The 16536-nt window shown below is 43.5% G+C and overlaps 2 protein-coding genes across 2 annotated transcripts; both read left to right on the top strand.

The window, feature by feature from the left end:
- Nucleotides 1-1569: 1569 nt before the first annotated feature.
- LOC106611547 (fibroblast growth factor-binding protein 2) lies at nucleotides 1570-3434 on the top strand. Its single transcript, XM_014211849.2, has 2 exons — nucleotides 1570-2544; nucleotides 2772-3434. Exon 1 carries the CDS (start codon nucleotides 1640-1642, stop codon nucleotides 2534-2536), a length of 897 nt encoding a protein of 298 aa, XP_014067324.1. The 5' UTR covers nucleotides 1570-1639; the 3' UTR covers nucleotides 2537-2544; nucleotides 2772-3434.
- Nucleotides 3435-3970: 536 nt separating this feature from the next.
- fgfp1 (Fibroblast growth factor-binding protein 1) lies at nucleotides 3971-5112 on the top strand. The gene is given in 2 exon segments (NM_001141875.1): nucleotides 3971-4010; nucleotides 4180-5112. A coding segment is annotated over 1 exon segment (672 nt). The 5' UTR covers nucleotides 3971-4010; nucleotides 4180-4194; the 3' UTR covers nucleotides 4867-5112.
- Nucleotides 5113-16536: the final 11424 nt, after the last annotated feature.

Raw genomic sequence — 16536 nt, 5'->3', positions numbered from 1 at the left:
ATGCCCAGGCGTTGTAGGGAGGTCATACAGGCACGTGGAGGCCACACACACTACTGAGCCTCATTTTGACTTGTTTTAAGGACATTACATTAAAGTTGGATTGTAGTGTGGTTTTCCACTTTAATTTTGAGTGTGACTCCAAATCCAGACCTCCATGGGTTGATAAATTGGATTTCCATTGATTTATTTTTGTGTGATTTTGTTGTCAGCACATTCAACTATGTAAAGAAAAAAGTATTTAATAAGATCATTTCTTTCATTCAGATCTAGGATGTGTTGTTTAAGTGTTCCCTTTATTTTTTTGAGCAGTATATTTTGCTATGGGCTAGGACTTGATGTTTCCACAGTCATTTGGCACCCAAACCCACATCTGTGCTGCCCAGATAGACATTTTCTGACCTGCACATAGCACATGACCACTTCTCCCTCACCCTAAATGTACAACTGGTTAAAGAAGAAGATTGAGTAATGAGTTTAAACTTCATAGGGAGTCAAGCTGATTTTATTTCAAATCCTAGGTAACTGTATTTCGATTCTTAACCTTAGCTCATCGTTCCTCAGGCTGTCTGCAGTGATATATTTTGGTTCACCACCTTTGCAGCTCTTTGTACTCCCTGCAAACCCTGTGTAGCCACTGACATGCATAGGGAGAGAGAGAGGAAGAAATGCCCGGCCCCTCGTTTGGCTTGCGGCCACGGAGTGCGATTCCTGATTCTACAAAGCGAAGCGAACCTGCTCCGGAAGTTTACATTACAGACCCCGCGTCACTCACAAAGAGCCCTTTCTCCCCCGTTATGATTGATTGCTAGGAAAATAAAGTTGCAAGAGGCATGTGCTGCTACCCTCTCTATCGCACAGACACACGCACACACACGCTGTTACATACTATACATACCGTTGTCTCAAGTCAGCAACTCTATTGTGGGTTATTCTTGTTTTCTCTGATTTCTTTCCTCAAGTTTCTCCACACTTCTGTTTCAGATTTTATTGTGTTTATGTTTGGAAGGAAATTATAGGCTGTGCTGTACGGTTGTAAACATCTAACTTTAAAACAGCAATGAACCTTGAACAGTTCCACATGTCCTTATAGCATAGTATTTTAAGACACGTTGTGGTGTTGAGTTGAAATGTACTTACCACACATACCAATGGTATGTAAAACTGAGAGAAAAAATGTATGTGGCATGGTGAACCATTACAGAAATCTTATGTTGGCATCAGTGTGCCAAGCTTCTCAAAATGAATGGCAGTCTGGAATTTTTTTCAAGCGATAAAATCCACAAAGTTGTGCTTGACATATTTGTCAATGAAACACTGATATACTATACTAGTATGGGCGATTATATAACACCTGGTTAAAAAAAACTTGAAGGCATCAATGTTCTCTGACTATTTCCTTCGTCTCCCTCCCAATTGGTTTCGCATGTGGTCCTGGCTTTCATTGACAGTCCCCAGACAACCATAAATTATAGTCACATTGCACTACACTCCTCCCCTCTTCAGGATGACTCTTGTAACCCAGGATTTTTTCACCTGAATGCCCTCTTTGTGTGCTGAGCCCATAAATAGCAGGAGGGACCCTCAGCTTCTGCAGTCCCACTCTCACTCCCTCTCTCACACTTAATCATCTGGCATAACCATGTGGACTTGGGCTAGCGCACTGCTGCTCCTCGCCTGCTGCCTCTGGGCAGTGGAGGGTCAGAACGAGAACGGCAATGGCAACACGAGGGCAGGCAATGGTGGTGGTGCTGCCACCACTGCTACTGCAGAGAACAGGAAGAGTGTCTGGGAGGACCCCATCCAGTTCAACAACAAGGCAAAGGACTTGTGCACTATGAGCGTCACCGGCCAGGGAGATGTCACCAGGCTGAGGATATCATGCCAGGGTGCAGAGAGAACCTACTGGTGCGAGTACACGGGCAAGCCCCAGATGTGCCGTTCCTACAACAACAACCCTCGCCATTATTTCACCCAGATCATGTGGGACCTGAGGAAACTCCAGAACGCCTGCCAGGCACCCAAGGCTATCAAGCCTCAGATGTGCAAGAGGGCACCGGAAGACGCCCAGATGTTGTTCTCCGCTTCCTCCACGCCAGAGGCAGCATCAGCAGCCACCCCTCAAAAGCCGGAGAAAGCCCAGGAGCCAACCCAGGCGAAACCAGAGACCCCCAAGGCACCGATCGTCAAGCAGGCTAAGCCAGCCGCAACCAAGCCTGAGCAGCCAAGACCAGAGCAGGTAAGACCTGAGCCAGCAAGACCAGCACCTACAAAGCCAGTGCAATCCAGACCTGTGCAAGCAAAACCAGAGCAGGCAAGACCAGCAGCTGCAAAACCAGCAGGAGCAAAACCCGCAGGAGCAAAACCAGCAGTGAACAAAAAGACAGCAGTACTGAAAAAGCTTCTGACACCCAAACCAACCACTCCAAAACCAACCAAGCCCACTGTCAAGAGCAATGCCAAAAAGATTGCACAAGAGTATTGTTGGCGGTCACTTCAAGGCATCTGTTCCTATGTCATTGGTTGGTTTCAGAGCTAATAATGAAGGTCAGTTGAAATAAGTTGGCTGTTGATATTTTCTGAATTGTAGTCATTGTATAATATCACGATGATAATATGATGAGCATTTGTATGTCTCTTAAAGTAATTTTAATTCAATTCTATAAAAATATGACCAATATGATTTCACGTTTAGCTCAAAGTCTAGTTCGTGTTTTACTGAGTAGAAAATGTCAACCTATTCACTGTATTTACTTTTGCTTTCTGTTTCCCAGATTTAGATTCCCTGTGAAGATGATTTCAAAGGTCTGACTAAAGAGGTGCTCAGAGTGGTTTCCCAGATGAGGACTTTGCTAGAAAATGTTATAGAAGAGAGTTTGAACACCCTCTTCATGGGAATGATTGTGCTGACATTTCTGTCAATCAAACATCTTTCCAGCCAGCCATTTTACCATGAGTTGTGAATGTTCCATTGAGACCGATACCAATCCAAAATGTTTGGTGAAATTGTAATTCCAAGGGTCACAATAACAACTGAAAGCATCCATACCTGAATGTGTGGATCGGGTATGGACAGATAGTTAAATCCATCGTCTTTCGCGTGGTACTCATTTTGTCAAAAATGAGTACCATGGTTTTTGTGTCAGAAAGCACTCTACACATTTCGACAAACCTATGGTACCCTATAATGTACTCTCCTAAGGCAGATGCACCATTGGTTTTGCCATTTTTTGTATGTTTGTTTATGTGTATGTTTGTATTACCATAAACCACGTATTGAATATGCTGTGTTGGGGAAAAACATGACAAGGTTTTTGTGTCATTCACATAGTAGAGTGGCATAGTCTGCAAACTCTACCACTGGTTCATTGTACAGAAATGTCACAATCAATGTATGAATGTCTGTATATAATGAATAAAGTGTGTTCTTAATTCTTGTTGGTGTGTCTGTGTTCCTTACTGGCTTGCTTTAGGTTTAAAGCCTGTCTCTCCCCATTTTTTTTAAATACCAGCAGGGAAAAAGTCAAAATGAACAATATTGGAAACATTCATGTTCGCGTTTGTGTTCAAAACTACTCTTTTTGAGGTGCAGTGTCTCTTTTCCCCAGTAAGTGACGCTGTTGTATCAACTTCTTTCAAATATAATTTTTTTCAATGACTGCTGCGGTCAATGCGTTGCTCACTGCACTTCTACTAGGCCGGAGTGCGTACACTATAACATGTGTAGAGAAAAGTCCTGAATATTTTTTTTAGGTGTAATCAATTGTGTATTTTCGGTATGCACGCTTTCACTTGTTATAAGTGACAATAGACTGTATAGGCCTAATTAAGGACAACGACTTCTGACAAGATACCAACAAGTGAACTCTGACAAACAGTGCGCTTTAGCGTATGTTCCACGTTGGTGGAATAAGGGAGTGGTGGTAGGTGTGTCGGTGCTCTATAAATGCCACGTGCGCGTTCCCGAGGTGTCACAACGGGATTGAACCATTTCCATTTTCCCAAATCCACAGGTGAGCTGACTAAAATAACCACTGTTATGTTGTGTTAAAAAATGATGCGCCATTATCCCCCATAAATCTCATCTGCATGCTGCTGTGTTGTGATAAGCTACAGTAGCAATTATTTGAATGGGAGGTAATTGTACTGTACTAACATACATAACTATGCCATTATTTGCAGATATTTTAGCGGGACATGACACTTCTTACCAACTTAACCGTCATGCTGGTTATTGCCTGCATATCTCAGCAGTTTATGGTGGCTCACTGTCAAGGATCCAAAAAAAGGGGGATGAAGAAGAAAGAAAACGAGGGACCAAAGGACGGAGAGCAACCAAAACCCCCAGTCCAATCTCCAGATAAGAAAAGCAGCAGCCCCAAAGGAAATGTGTTCAAGGGCAAATTCTCCGCCAAAGACAAGATGCAATGCACTTGGGTTGCGACAGGCGACGATGCCTTTGTGCTTAGCGTGAACTGTAAAAAAGGGCAAACAAGTTTAGACTGCGAATATGTGGCCAAACCAGCCACTTGCCCTGGGTACGAGTCCAACACCAAAGCCTATTGGAAACAGATTGCGCGCGCTCTAAAGAAAAACAAGAATTTATGCTTTGACTCAACGGCTTTGATTAAAGCAGGTATGTGCAGAAAAGCTCCCAAGGACGCACATTTCAAACTTAACTACACACCCAGAGATATTGTTACACTTCCGAGGAGTACAATTCAGCCGCGTTCTTCTCTCTCTGCCTCTTCATTTGGTGCCAAATCCTGCGCAGTTGATCGAAAGAGACTGGCGGAAGAATATTGCGCGGCTTCCTGGTCGAGTTTGTGTACTTTCTTTTTTTCCATGGTCCAGAATGATGATTGTTAAGAGTATAAATGAATTAAAATTTCCTCTCTCCCCCATTGATTTAGACATAAACAAATTAACACTTGTTGTTACTCCTGAAGATGTATGCTTTGATGGATTGTGATGGATATTTTATTTAAAATATCAAGACTGATTGAGTTTCAAGATTGGTATGGATGGTATGAGACAATCAATATTCCCGTTTTGCCATGTGTTGTCTTCATTGTAAAGCCACAGTACTTAATAAATATGTTTTGTTCTATGTACTCAACACTTCTCTTCATATGCCCTTGTAGTTGAAGCATTTCTGCAGCTCTGTAACCTGGGGCGGTGGATTGAAGTTAGGCTATTATACTTGTCAATGATGTATGGCTTTATACTTATTCCTCATTATTTTCTAATGACTAAAGATTATTCTATGATTTACTACTACTTGACAGACGAGTGTTATTCCGTACCGCCCTGCATGGACTCACTCATGCACGCATGAGAATACATGCATGCGCGCACACACGACCCTCCTGTGCATACTCCACTGCATTGGCCAAAATATTAGGAGTTTGAGCATGTTGGGTAATTACACACTGTAATTCTACCAAGTCAGTTAGAGGGATCATTTAGAAGATTTATGCTGCATTCCTTGGCACTGACTACTGGCTATTCATTGGCTTTTTCCAAGGCGAAATGCAATTCACATGTTCTAAACACTAGTCTGTGACGTTTAGCTACGCCTTTCATGTAGATCACTACAACAATACACAGTCATAATGTCTGTACAATTACATGACTGCTTGATAGCTATAATACTATTGCTATCAGGCAATCAAGGGAAGATACTTTTGATACATTTTTCTCTCCATTAATTGGATTTCACTCCTTTGCACTGAGGGCAATTTGAATTAAATTAACCACAACCCTCTTCATTGATGAGATAATTGCCTCTTGGATGGTTCTTTAGTCTTGGTCCAATAGCTTTTTATGAATCATCATTCTTGGTATTTTTATTATCATTACACAGTGAGGATCTTGCATTCCTAGGATTTTCAGAGATGTTCAGAGACTCATAGGTGCATTAAGGCCTAGATTAAATCAGATCAAGCGTTAACCAGTGATCGCTGAAACCTGCATAGCTGAGGTTTTGGGGTGTTGGCGGTGTAAGTGCGTTGGAGCTGTCAAATCGGTGAGCAGCTGCCCTTGATCATTGTCATTAGATGTTAAAAATGACAAAGTGTAGTCTATATAGAAATAATGACCCTCAAATTGAAAATCATTAATCAAAATAATGAGGATTTCTATCAGACTATTGGAGGTGTAGATTACATCTCACATTCCAGTGGTCAAACTTGTGAACAAGGCTGCATGGGATTTCTCTTAATGCCGATTGCAATCTCCGCTTTAGGTATAATGCCAGGAACCGCTTGTGGATTTGACAGCTCTAATGCAGATCCACTCCAACACTGCCAAAACAACCGCTATGCGGATGTCTGCTAAAGCGGATCTGTTCGAATAGAGCCCTAAATTAGCGAATTAGGTCTATTGACAAAGCCAGTTAAAAACATGTAATTTTCTAGCCCAAAGGCCCGGCAGATGGCGATATTGAGTCGTTTCATTTTACCGTCCAAACGCATTGCATGCAGCCAGTAATACACTCGTATCCCCCGTGGACCGGTTTGTGCATAAAACATTCTCCATTCAGGTTGCAAAGGCTTCCATTACCTCCTTAAATGTATTTAATGGTGTGAAGGAGGGGAAAAAGGTGGAAAATATGCATACTTTCTTTATGAAACACCATTTTCCACTACCACACTAGAGTGGCTATTGCCTAGGAATGCTACCCCTGATGTTGTGCCCCCTTTTAGCCAGGGGTGAACAACAGACTGCTGCAACCTGATTGGCTGAACACAATATGCAACATCTCTGATTAGCATTTAGCCACTCTAGCATGATAGTGGAAAATGGTGTTTCATAAGGAAAGCATGCTTATTTTCCCCCCAAAAATGTGCCATCTAGGGGCAGTGCTAGCTGTGCCACCAGAGATCCTGGGTTCGAGCCCAGGCTCTGTCGCAGCCGGCCGCGACCGGGAGGTCCATGGGGCGGCACACAATTGGCCCAGCGTCGTCCGGGTTAGGAAGGGTTTGGTCGGCAGGGATATCCTTGTCTCATTGCACACTAGCGACTCCTGTGGCGGGCCGGGCGCAGTGCACAGTACGGTGTTTCCTCCAACACATTGGTGCGGCTGGCTTCCGGGTTGGATGTGCATTGTGTCAAGAAGCAGTGTGGGTTGGGTTGTGTTTCGGAGGATGCATGGCTCTCGACCTTCGCCTCTCCCGAGTCCGTACGGGAGTTGCAGCGATGAGACAAGACTGTAACTACTACCAATTGGATACCACGAAATTGGGGAGATTTTTTTATTTTTTATTAAAGAAATAAAAAAAGAAATAAAAAATGTGCCATCTCGCAAGCTGTTCCTGGCATTATACCTAAAGCGGCATTAAGAGAAATCCCATGCAGCCTTGTTCACAAGTTTGACCACTGGAATGTGAGATGTAATCTACACCTCCAATAGTTAGGGAAGAATTTAAAGCCTTTGTAGCCTGAATTGAGAATGTTTTAGGTACGAGTGTATTGCCGGCCGCATACAATTCATTTGGACGGTAAGATGAAACGACTCAATATCGCCATCTGCCGGCCTTTGGGCTAGTAATTTTTCAGCTACTGGGCTTTTCCTGCCTTCTTGTTACTGGCCAGCTGTTATTTTTGACTGATCTATGGATTGGAGGTCAAAGGGTCACTGCCACGTGAGAAACTTCTGACAAGGCACCACCCACCCTGATCAGGGTTAAAATATTATTTTAAATAATATCTTATACTTTTGCTATGCTTGATTGAGTTTGCCAGTTGCAATGGAACCAATAGAAAAGTCCCAAAAGTGCAAACCCACCCACCTAGCACTCCAGGCAGACTAAAGTAAACACTTAAAGTATTAATATGATTTCAAATATTATTTGAAGCCGGGTTTCCACCCACGGTGACCAAAAAAGTAATGGTATGACCAATGTTTTGGGTATGCAAATTACCGTATTTGTGTTTTAAGGGGCTAGAGGGCAAATGCACCACACTTGCGATATGGTTTTGGATATCTTTGGAACTTTACTTTTATATAAGCGAGAAATAATATTTCAAATGTCACCTGTATTATTAAGACATTGACAGCTGACCCTGCTTGTCAAAATGGTCACCCAAATATTGAGGTTTCCAAACAAGAAAAGACATGATAAAAATATGTGGGTGGTTCATTTATTAAAATAGTTTTACTGATTTACTTAATTGTTTTGAGATGTTTGTCAAAACATACTAGTGAGGCAGAGATCTATTTAGGAGTCATTATACTGTACAACACGTGTTCCTCAACTTCACACAAAGGTGATGTCACTTATGTAATGATAAAAAGCCTGTGTTGCACTCTTCCCTTTCTCTAAGACTTTTCTTTCACTACGGGTGCTCCCACACACCACCACCCACTTCAGACAAGCACCTACACGACCTACACCAGCACTTGACAATCCATCATCATGCTCCCTGGAAATACATAGAAAAGGCGTGAAAGTGAATCCAGGAACATAGAAAAGGCACCAAAGTGAATCCAGAAACATAGAAAAGGCATGAAAGTGAATCCAGGAACATAGAAAAGGCGCCAAAGAGAATCCAGGAACATAGAAAAGGCATGAAAGAGAATCCAGGAACATAGAAAAGCCGCCAAAGTGAATCCAGGAACACAGAAAAGGCGCCAAAGTGAATCCAGGAACATAGAAAAGGCACCAAAGTGAATCCAGGAACATAGAAAAGGCACCAAAGTGAATCTAAGAACATAGAAAAGGCACCAAAGTGAATCTAAGAACATAGAAAAGGCGTCAAAGTGAATCTAGGAAAAATAAACAGAATACAGAGTGTTTCATGTACAGTTGAAGTCGGAAGTTTACATACACTTAGGTTGGATTAATTAAAACTCGTTTTTCAACCACTCCACAAATTTCTTGTTAACAAACTATAGTTTTGGCAAGTCGGTTTAGGACATCTACTTTGTGCAAGTCATTCTTCCAACAATTGTTTACAGACAGATTATTTCACTTATAATTCACTGTAAATCACAATTCCAGTGGGTCAGAAGTGTACATACACTAAGTTGACTGTGCCTTTAAACAGCTTGGAAAATTCCAGAAAATTATGTCATGGCTTTAGAAGCTTCTGATAGGCTAATTGACATAATTTGAGTCAATTGGAGGTGTACCTGTGGATGTATTTCAAGGCCTACCTTCAAACTCAGTGCCTCTTTGCTTGACATCATGGGAAAATCTAAAGAAATAAGCCAATGCCTGAAGGTACAATGTTCATCTGTACAAACAATAGTACGCAAGTATATACAGTGGGGCAAAAAAGTATTTAGTCAGCCACCAATTGTGCAAGTTCTCCCACTTAAAAAGATGAGAGAGGCCTGTAATTTTCATCATAGGTACACGTCAACTATGACAGACAAAATGAGAAAAAGAATTCCAGAAAATCACATTGTAGGATTTTTAATGAACTTATTTGCAAATTATGGTGGAACATAAGTATCTGGTCACCTACAAACAAGCAAGATTTCTGGCTCTCACAGACCTGTAACTTCTTCTTTAACCTCTTACATCTAGACGTTCCGCTAGCGGAACACCTGCTCCAATATCCAATGATAGGCGTGGCGCGAATTACAAATTCCTCAAAAATACAAAAACTTCAATTTTTCAAACATATGACTATTTCACAGCATTTTAAAGACAAGACTCTCCTTTATCTAACCACACTGTCCGATTTCAAAAAGGCTTTACAGCGAAAGCAAAACATTAGATTATGTCAGCAGAGTACCAAGCCAGAAATAATCAGACACCCATTTTTCAAGCTAGCATATAATGTCACAAAAAACAAAACCACAGCTAAATGCAGCACTAACCTTTGATGATCTTCATCAGATGACAACCCTAGGACATTATGTTATACAATGCATGCATGTTTTGTTCAATCAAGTTCATATTTATATCAAAAACCAGCTTTTTACATTAGCATGTGACGTTCAGAACTAGCATACCCCCGCAAACATCCGGTGAATTTACTAAATTACCCACGATAAACGTTCACAAAAAACATAACAATTATTTTAAGAATTATAGATACAGAACTCCTCTATGCACTCGATATGTCCGATTTTAAAATAGCTTTTCGGTGAAAGCACATTTTGCAATATTCTCAGTAGATAGCCCAGCCATCACGGCTAGCCATTTAGACACCGACCAAGTTTAGCCCTGATCAAACTCCGATTTACTATTACAAAAGTTTCATTACCTTTGTTGTCTTCGTCAGAATGCACTCCCAGGACTGCCACTTCAATAACAAATGTTGGGTTGGTCCAAAATAATCCATCGTTATATCCGAATAGCGACGTTTTGTTCGTGCGTCCCAGACACTATCCGAATGGTAAGGAAGGGTCGTGCGCATGGCGCAATTCGTGACAAAAAAATTCTAAATATTCCATTACCATACTTCGAAGCATGTCAACCGCTGTTTAAAATAAATTTTTATGCCATTTTTCTCGTAGAAAAGCGATAATATTCCGACCGGGAATCTCCTTTTCGGCAAACAGAGGAAAAAATCACAAAGACGGGGGCCGCCAGGTCACGCGCCTAAGCCCACAGTCCCTTGATCGGCCACTTGAGAAAGGCGATAATGTGTTTCAGCCTGGGGCTGGGATGACGACATTCAGGTTTTTCCCGGGCTCTGAGCGCCTATGGACGACGTAGGAAGTGTCACGTTAGAGCAGAGATCCTTTGTAAAAGATAGAGATGGCAAAGAAGTTCCAGAAATGGTCAGACAGGCCACTTCCTGTAAAGGAATCTCTCAGGTTTTGACCTGCCATTTGAGTTCTGTTATACTCACAGACACCATTCAAACAGTTTTAGAAACTTTAGGGTGTTTTCTATCCATATATAATAAGTATATGCATATTCTAGTTACTGGGTAGGATTAGTAACCAGATTAAATCGGGTACGTTTTTTATCCAGCCGTGAAAATACTGCCCCCTAGCCATAAGAGGTTAAGAAGCTCCTCTGTCCTCCACTCGTTACCTGTATTAACGGCACCTGTTTGAACTTGTTATCAGTATAAAAGACACCTGTCCACAACCTCAAACAGTCACACTCCAAACTCCACTATGGCCAAGACCAAAGAGCTGTCAAAGGACACCAGAAACAAAATTGTAGACCTGCACCAGCCTGGGAAGACTGAATCTGCAATAGGTAAGCAGCTTGGTTTGAAGAAATCAACTGTGGGAGCAATTATTAGGAAATGGAAGACATACAAGACCACTGATAATCACCCTCGATCTGGGGCTCCACGCAAGATCTCACCCTGTGGGGTCAAAATGATCACAAGAACGGTGAGCAAAAATCCCATAACCACACGGGGGGACCTAGTGAATGACCTGCAGAGAGCTGGGACCAAAGTATCAAAGCCTACCATCAGTAACACACTACGCCGCCAGGGACTCAAATCCTGCAGTGCCAGACATGTCCCCCTGCTTAAGACAGTACATGTCCAGGCCCGTCTGAAGTTTGTTAGAGAGCATTTGGATGATCCAGAAGAGGATTGGAAGAATGTCATATGGTCAGATGAAACCAAAATAGAACTTTTTGGTAAAAACTCAACTCGTCGTGTTTGGAGGACAAAGAATGCTGAGTTGCATCCAAAGAACACCATACCTACTGTGAAGCATGGGGGTGGAAACATCATGCTTTGGGGCTGTTTTTCTGCAAAGGGACCAGGACGACTGATCCGTGTAAAGGAAAGAATGAATGGGGCCATGTATCGTGAGATTTTGAGTGAAAACCTCCTTCCATCAGCAAGGGCATTGAAGATGAAACGTGGCTGGGTCTTTCAGAATGACAATGATCCCAAACACACCGCCCGGGCAACAAAGGAGTGGCTTCGTAAGAAGCATTTCAAGGTCCTGGAGTGGCCTAGCCAGTCTCCAGATCTCAACCCCATAGAAAATCTTTGGAGGGAGTTGAAAGTCTGTGTTGCCCAGCGACAGCCCCAAAACATCACTGCTCTAGAGGAGATCTGCATGGAGGAATGGGCCAAAATACCAGCAACAGTGTGTGAAAACCTTGTGAAGACTTACAGAAAACGTTTGACCTGTGTCATTGCCAACAAAGGGTATATAACAAAGTATTGAGATAAACTTTTGTTATTTACCAAATACTTATTTTCCATCATAATTTGCAAATAAATTCATTAAAAATCCTACAATGTGATTTTCTGGATTTTTTTTCTCATTTTGTCTGTCATAGTTGAAGTGTACCTATGATGAAAATTACAGGCCTCTCTCATCTTTTTAAGTGGGAGAACTTGCACAATTGGTGGCTGACTAAATACTTTTTTGCCCCACTGTACACCATGGGACCACACAGCCTTCATACCACTCAGGAAGGAGACGCGTTCTGTCTCCTAGAGATGAACATAATTTGGTGCGAAAAGTTCAAATCAATCCCAGAACAACAGCAAAGGACCTTGTGAAGATGCTGGAGGAAACAGGTACAAAAATATCTATATCCACAGTAAAACGAGTCCTATATCGACATAACCTGAAAGGCCGCTCAGCAAGGAAGAAGCCACTGCTCCAAAACTGCCATAAAAAAGCCAGACTACGGTTTGCAACTGCACATGGGGACAAAGATTGTACTTTTTGGAGAAATGTCCTCTGGTCTGATGAAACAAAAATAGAACTGTTTGGCCATAATGACCATCGTTATGTTTGGAGGAAAAAGGGGGAGGCTTGCAAGCCGAAGAACACCATCCCAACCGTGAAGCATGGGGGTGGCAGCATCATGCTGTGGGGGTGCCTTGCTGCAGGAGGGACTGGTGCACTTCACAAAATAGATGGCATCATGAGGGTGGAAAATTATGTGGATATATTGAAGCAACATCTCATTTTTTTTGTCATTTTAGCAGACGCTCTTATCCAGAGCAACTTACAGGTAGTGAATGCATACATTTCATTTCATGCATTTTTTTTGTACTGGCCCCCCATGGGAATCGAACCCACAACCCTGGCGTTGCACACACCATGCTGGCATTGCACACACCATGCTCAACCAACTGAGCCACAGGGAAGACAGCAGTCAGGAAGTTAAAGCATGGTCACAAATGGGTCTTCCAAATGGACAATGACCCCAAGCATACATCCAAAGTTGTGGCAAAATGGCTTAAGGACAACAAAGTCAAGATATTGGAGTGGCAATCATAAAGCCCTGACCTCAAGCCTACAGAACATGAAAGACTGAGAAAGCGTGTGCGAGCAAGGAGGCCTACAAACCTGACTCAGTTACACCAGCTCTGTCAGGAGGAATGAGCCAAAATTCACCCAACTTATTGTGGGAAGCTTGTGGAAGGCTACCCGAAACGTTTGACCCAAGTTAAACAATTTAAAGGCAATGCTACCAAAAACTAATTGAGTGTATGTAAACTTCTGACCCACTGGGAATGTGATGAAAGAAATAGAAGCTGAAATAAATCATTCTCTCTACTATTATTCTGACATTTCACATTCTTAAAAAATAAAATGGTGATCCTAACTGACCTAAAACAGGGAATTTTTACAAGAATTAAATGTCAGGATTTGTGAATATCGGAGTTTAAATGTATTTGGCTGAGGAGTATATAAACTTCTGACTTCAACTGTATATAATGCATGAGTATATTATACATGAGTGTATAATACATGTGTATATAACAATACATGAGTATATATTACATGAGTATATAATACGAGTATATAATACATGTGTATATAATACATGTGTATATAATACTATATAATACATGAGTATATAATACATGTGTATATAATACATGAGTATATGGCTGTATCACATCCGGCCGTGATTGGGAGTCGGCGCACAATTGGCCCAGCGTCATCCAGGTTTGGCTGGGGTAGGCCGTCATTGTAAATAAGAATTTGTTCTTAACTGACTTGCCTAGTTAAATAAAGGTGAAATTTAAAAAAATAAAATAAAAAAAATACTCTAAAACTTTTGGCAATCTTCAACAAACTTTTATTGGGCATGTTTGGGACCGGAGGCTTGAGTAAACTATAGGTGATTCAGAGATTTGAGCACATTTCCTCTCCCAGCATGTTGGGCTCTGTCACGTCCTGACCAATATAAGTTGTTATTTTCTATGGTAAAGTGGTCAGGGCGTGACAGGGGGTGTTTTTGTGTTTGTTCTATGTTTTCTATTTCTATGTTTGTCTAGTTTGTCTATTTCTAGGTTGGGGCTTATTGGGTTGACCTTCAATTGGAGGCAGCTGTTCCTCGTTGCCTCTAATTGGAGGTCATATTTAGTAGGGGTGTTTTTTCCTGTGGTTTGTGGGTAGTTGTTTTCGGTTTTGTTCCTTGTACCTGACAGAACTGTTGACGGTCGTTTTTGTTGTTTTTGTATTATTGTTTCATTAAAAGTAAATGATGAGCACTTCACACGCCGCGCCTTGGTCACCTTTGTATGACCCGCGTTACAGAACTACCCACCATGACTGGATCAAGCGGCGTGCCCAGGCAGAGATGGACACCTGGTCATACATGGAATGGATGGAGAGGAGAAACTGGACTTGGGGGCAAGTTATTGAAAGATATCGGAGCCTCCCGGGGAAGAACGAGAGGCAGCCCCAAAAAACATTTTTTGGGGGGCACACGGGTAGTTTGGCTGGGCCAGGGGTGAGCCCTGAGCCAACTCCCCGTGCTTATTGTGGTGAGCATGTGCCTGCCTCTCACACTCTCTCTCCGCTACACCTCCATAATCCAGTACGTCCTGTTCCTGCTCCCCGCACTAGCCCCGAGGTGCGTGTTACTAGTCTGGCGCATCCAAAGCCAGCCCTATGCATCAGGCCTCCAGTGCGCCTGCCCAGCCCAGTACGTCCTGTTCCTGCTCCCCGCACTCGCCCTCCAGTGCGCCTCCATAACCCGGTACAGCCAGTGCCTGCTGTGAGCACTCGGCCATTAGTGCGTCTTCCCAGTCCGGTGAGACTGATTCCTGCTCCTCGCACTCTCCCTCCAGTGCGCATCCATAACCCGGTACAGCCAGTGCCTGCTGTGAGCACTCAGCCATTAGTGCGTCTTCCCAGTCCGGTGAGACCGATTCCTGCTCCTCGCACTCTCCCTCCAGTGCGCATCCATAACCCGGTACAGCCTGCTGTGAGCACTCGGCTGTGAGCACTGTGAGCACTCGGCCTTCAGTGGTGGTCTGCAACCCAGAGCCTTCGGCGGTGGTCTGCAACCCAGAGCCTTTGGTGGTGGTCTGCAGCCCAGAGCCTTCGGAGGTGGTCTGCAGCCCAGAGCCTTCGGAGGTGGTCTGCAGCCCAGAGCCTTCGGAGGTGGTCTGCAACCCAGAGCCTTTGGTGGTGGTCTGCAGCCCAGAGCCTTCGGAGGTGGTCTGCAGCCCAGAGCCTTCGGAGGTGGTCTGCAGCCCAGAGCCTTCGGAGGTGGTCTGCAGCCCAGAGCCTTCGGAGGTGGTCTGCAACCCAGAGCCTTTGGTGGTGGTCTGCAGCCCAGAGCCTTCGGAGGTGGTCTGCAGCCCAGAGCCTTCGGAGGTGGTCTGCAGCCCAGAGCCTTCGGAGGTGGTCTGCAGCCCAGAGCCGTCGGAGGTGGTCTGCAGCCCAGAGCCTTCGGCGGTGGTCTGCAGCCCAGAGCCTTCGGCGGTGGTCTGCAACCCAGAGCCTTCGGCGGTGGTCTGCAACCCAGAGTCTTCAGCAGCGGTTGGCGGTCCGAAGCCTCCGAAGGTGATCCATGGTCTGGTTCCTCTGGACAAACAGAAGCGGGGGGATCAGCGGGCGGTGGGGGTACTACGCCCGGAACCAGAGCCGCCGCCATTGACATTTTTCCACCCTCCCATCTCTCCCTTCAGGTTTGGGGTTGTTTTTGTGGGTTTTTTGTTTAGTTTGCATTCGGAGTCTGCACCTTTGGGGGGGGGGTACTGTCACTTCCTGACCAATATAAGTTGTTATTCTCTATGGTAGAGTGGTCAGGGTGTGACAGGGAGTGTTTTTGTGTTTTTTCTATGTTGGATTTCTAGTTTGTCTATTTCTAGGTTGGGTCTTATTGGGTTGACCTTCAATTGGAGGCAGCTGTTCCTCGTTGCCTCTAATTGGAGGTCATATTTAGTAGGGGTGTTTTTTCCTGTGGTTTGTGGGTTGTTGTTTTCTGTTTTGTTCCTTGTACCTGACAGAACTGTTGACGGTCGTTTTTGTTGATTTTGTATTAGTGTTTCATTAAAAGTAAATTATGAGCACTTCACACGCCGCGCCTTGGTCCCCTTTGTACGACCCGCGTTACAGGCTCATTAGATGGGAGAGGAATTGTACACTATTGAGCAAACATGGAAATGATCCAGCAAATGTATGCAGATGTACGCAGAGTGACATTGGTGTTGATTTGATCCCCAAAATAGTTGGTGTAATGGTGTCAATGTGTGGAAAGAAAAACCATGGATAAGCCAGAAAAACCAACCGCCAGATAATAAATAATGACAGTAGAGGAGAGAAACGTGGTCAACTTTACCAATAGTAGGACCAGAAGCCAATTGTAGAACATTCTAATATAGTAGTTCGTCTCT

Source organism: Salmo salar, chromosome ssa09, assembly GCF_905237065.1.
Source record: "Salmo salar chromosome ssa09, Ssal_v3.1, whole genome shotgun sequence".
Classification (NCBI taxonomy): domain Eukaryota; kingdom Metazoa; phylum Chordata; class Actinopteri; order Salmoniformes; family Salmonidae; genus Salmo; species Salmo salar.
This window is presented reverse-complemented; position numbering and strand designations above follow the sequence as displayed.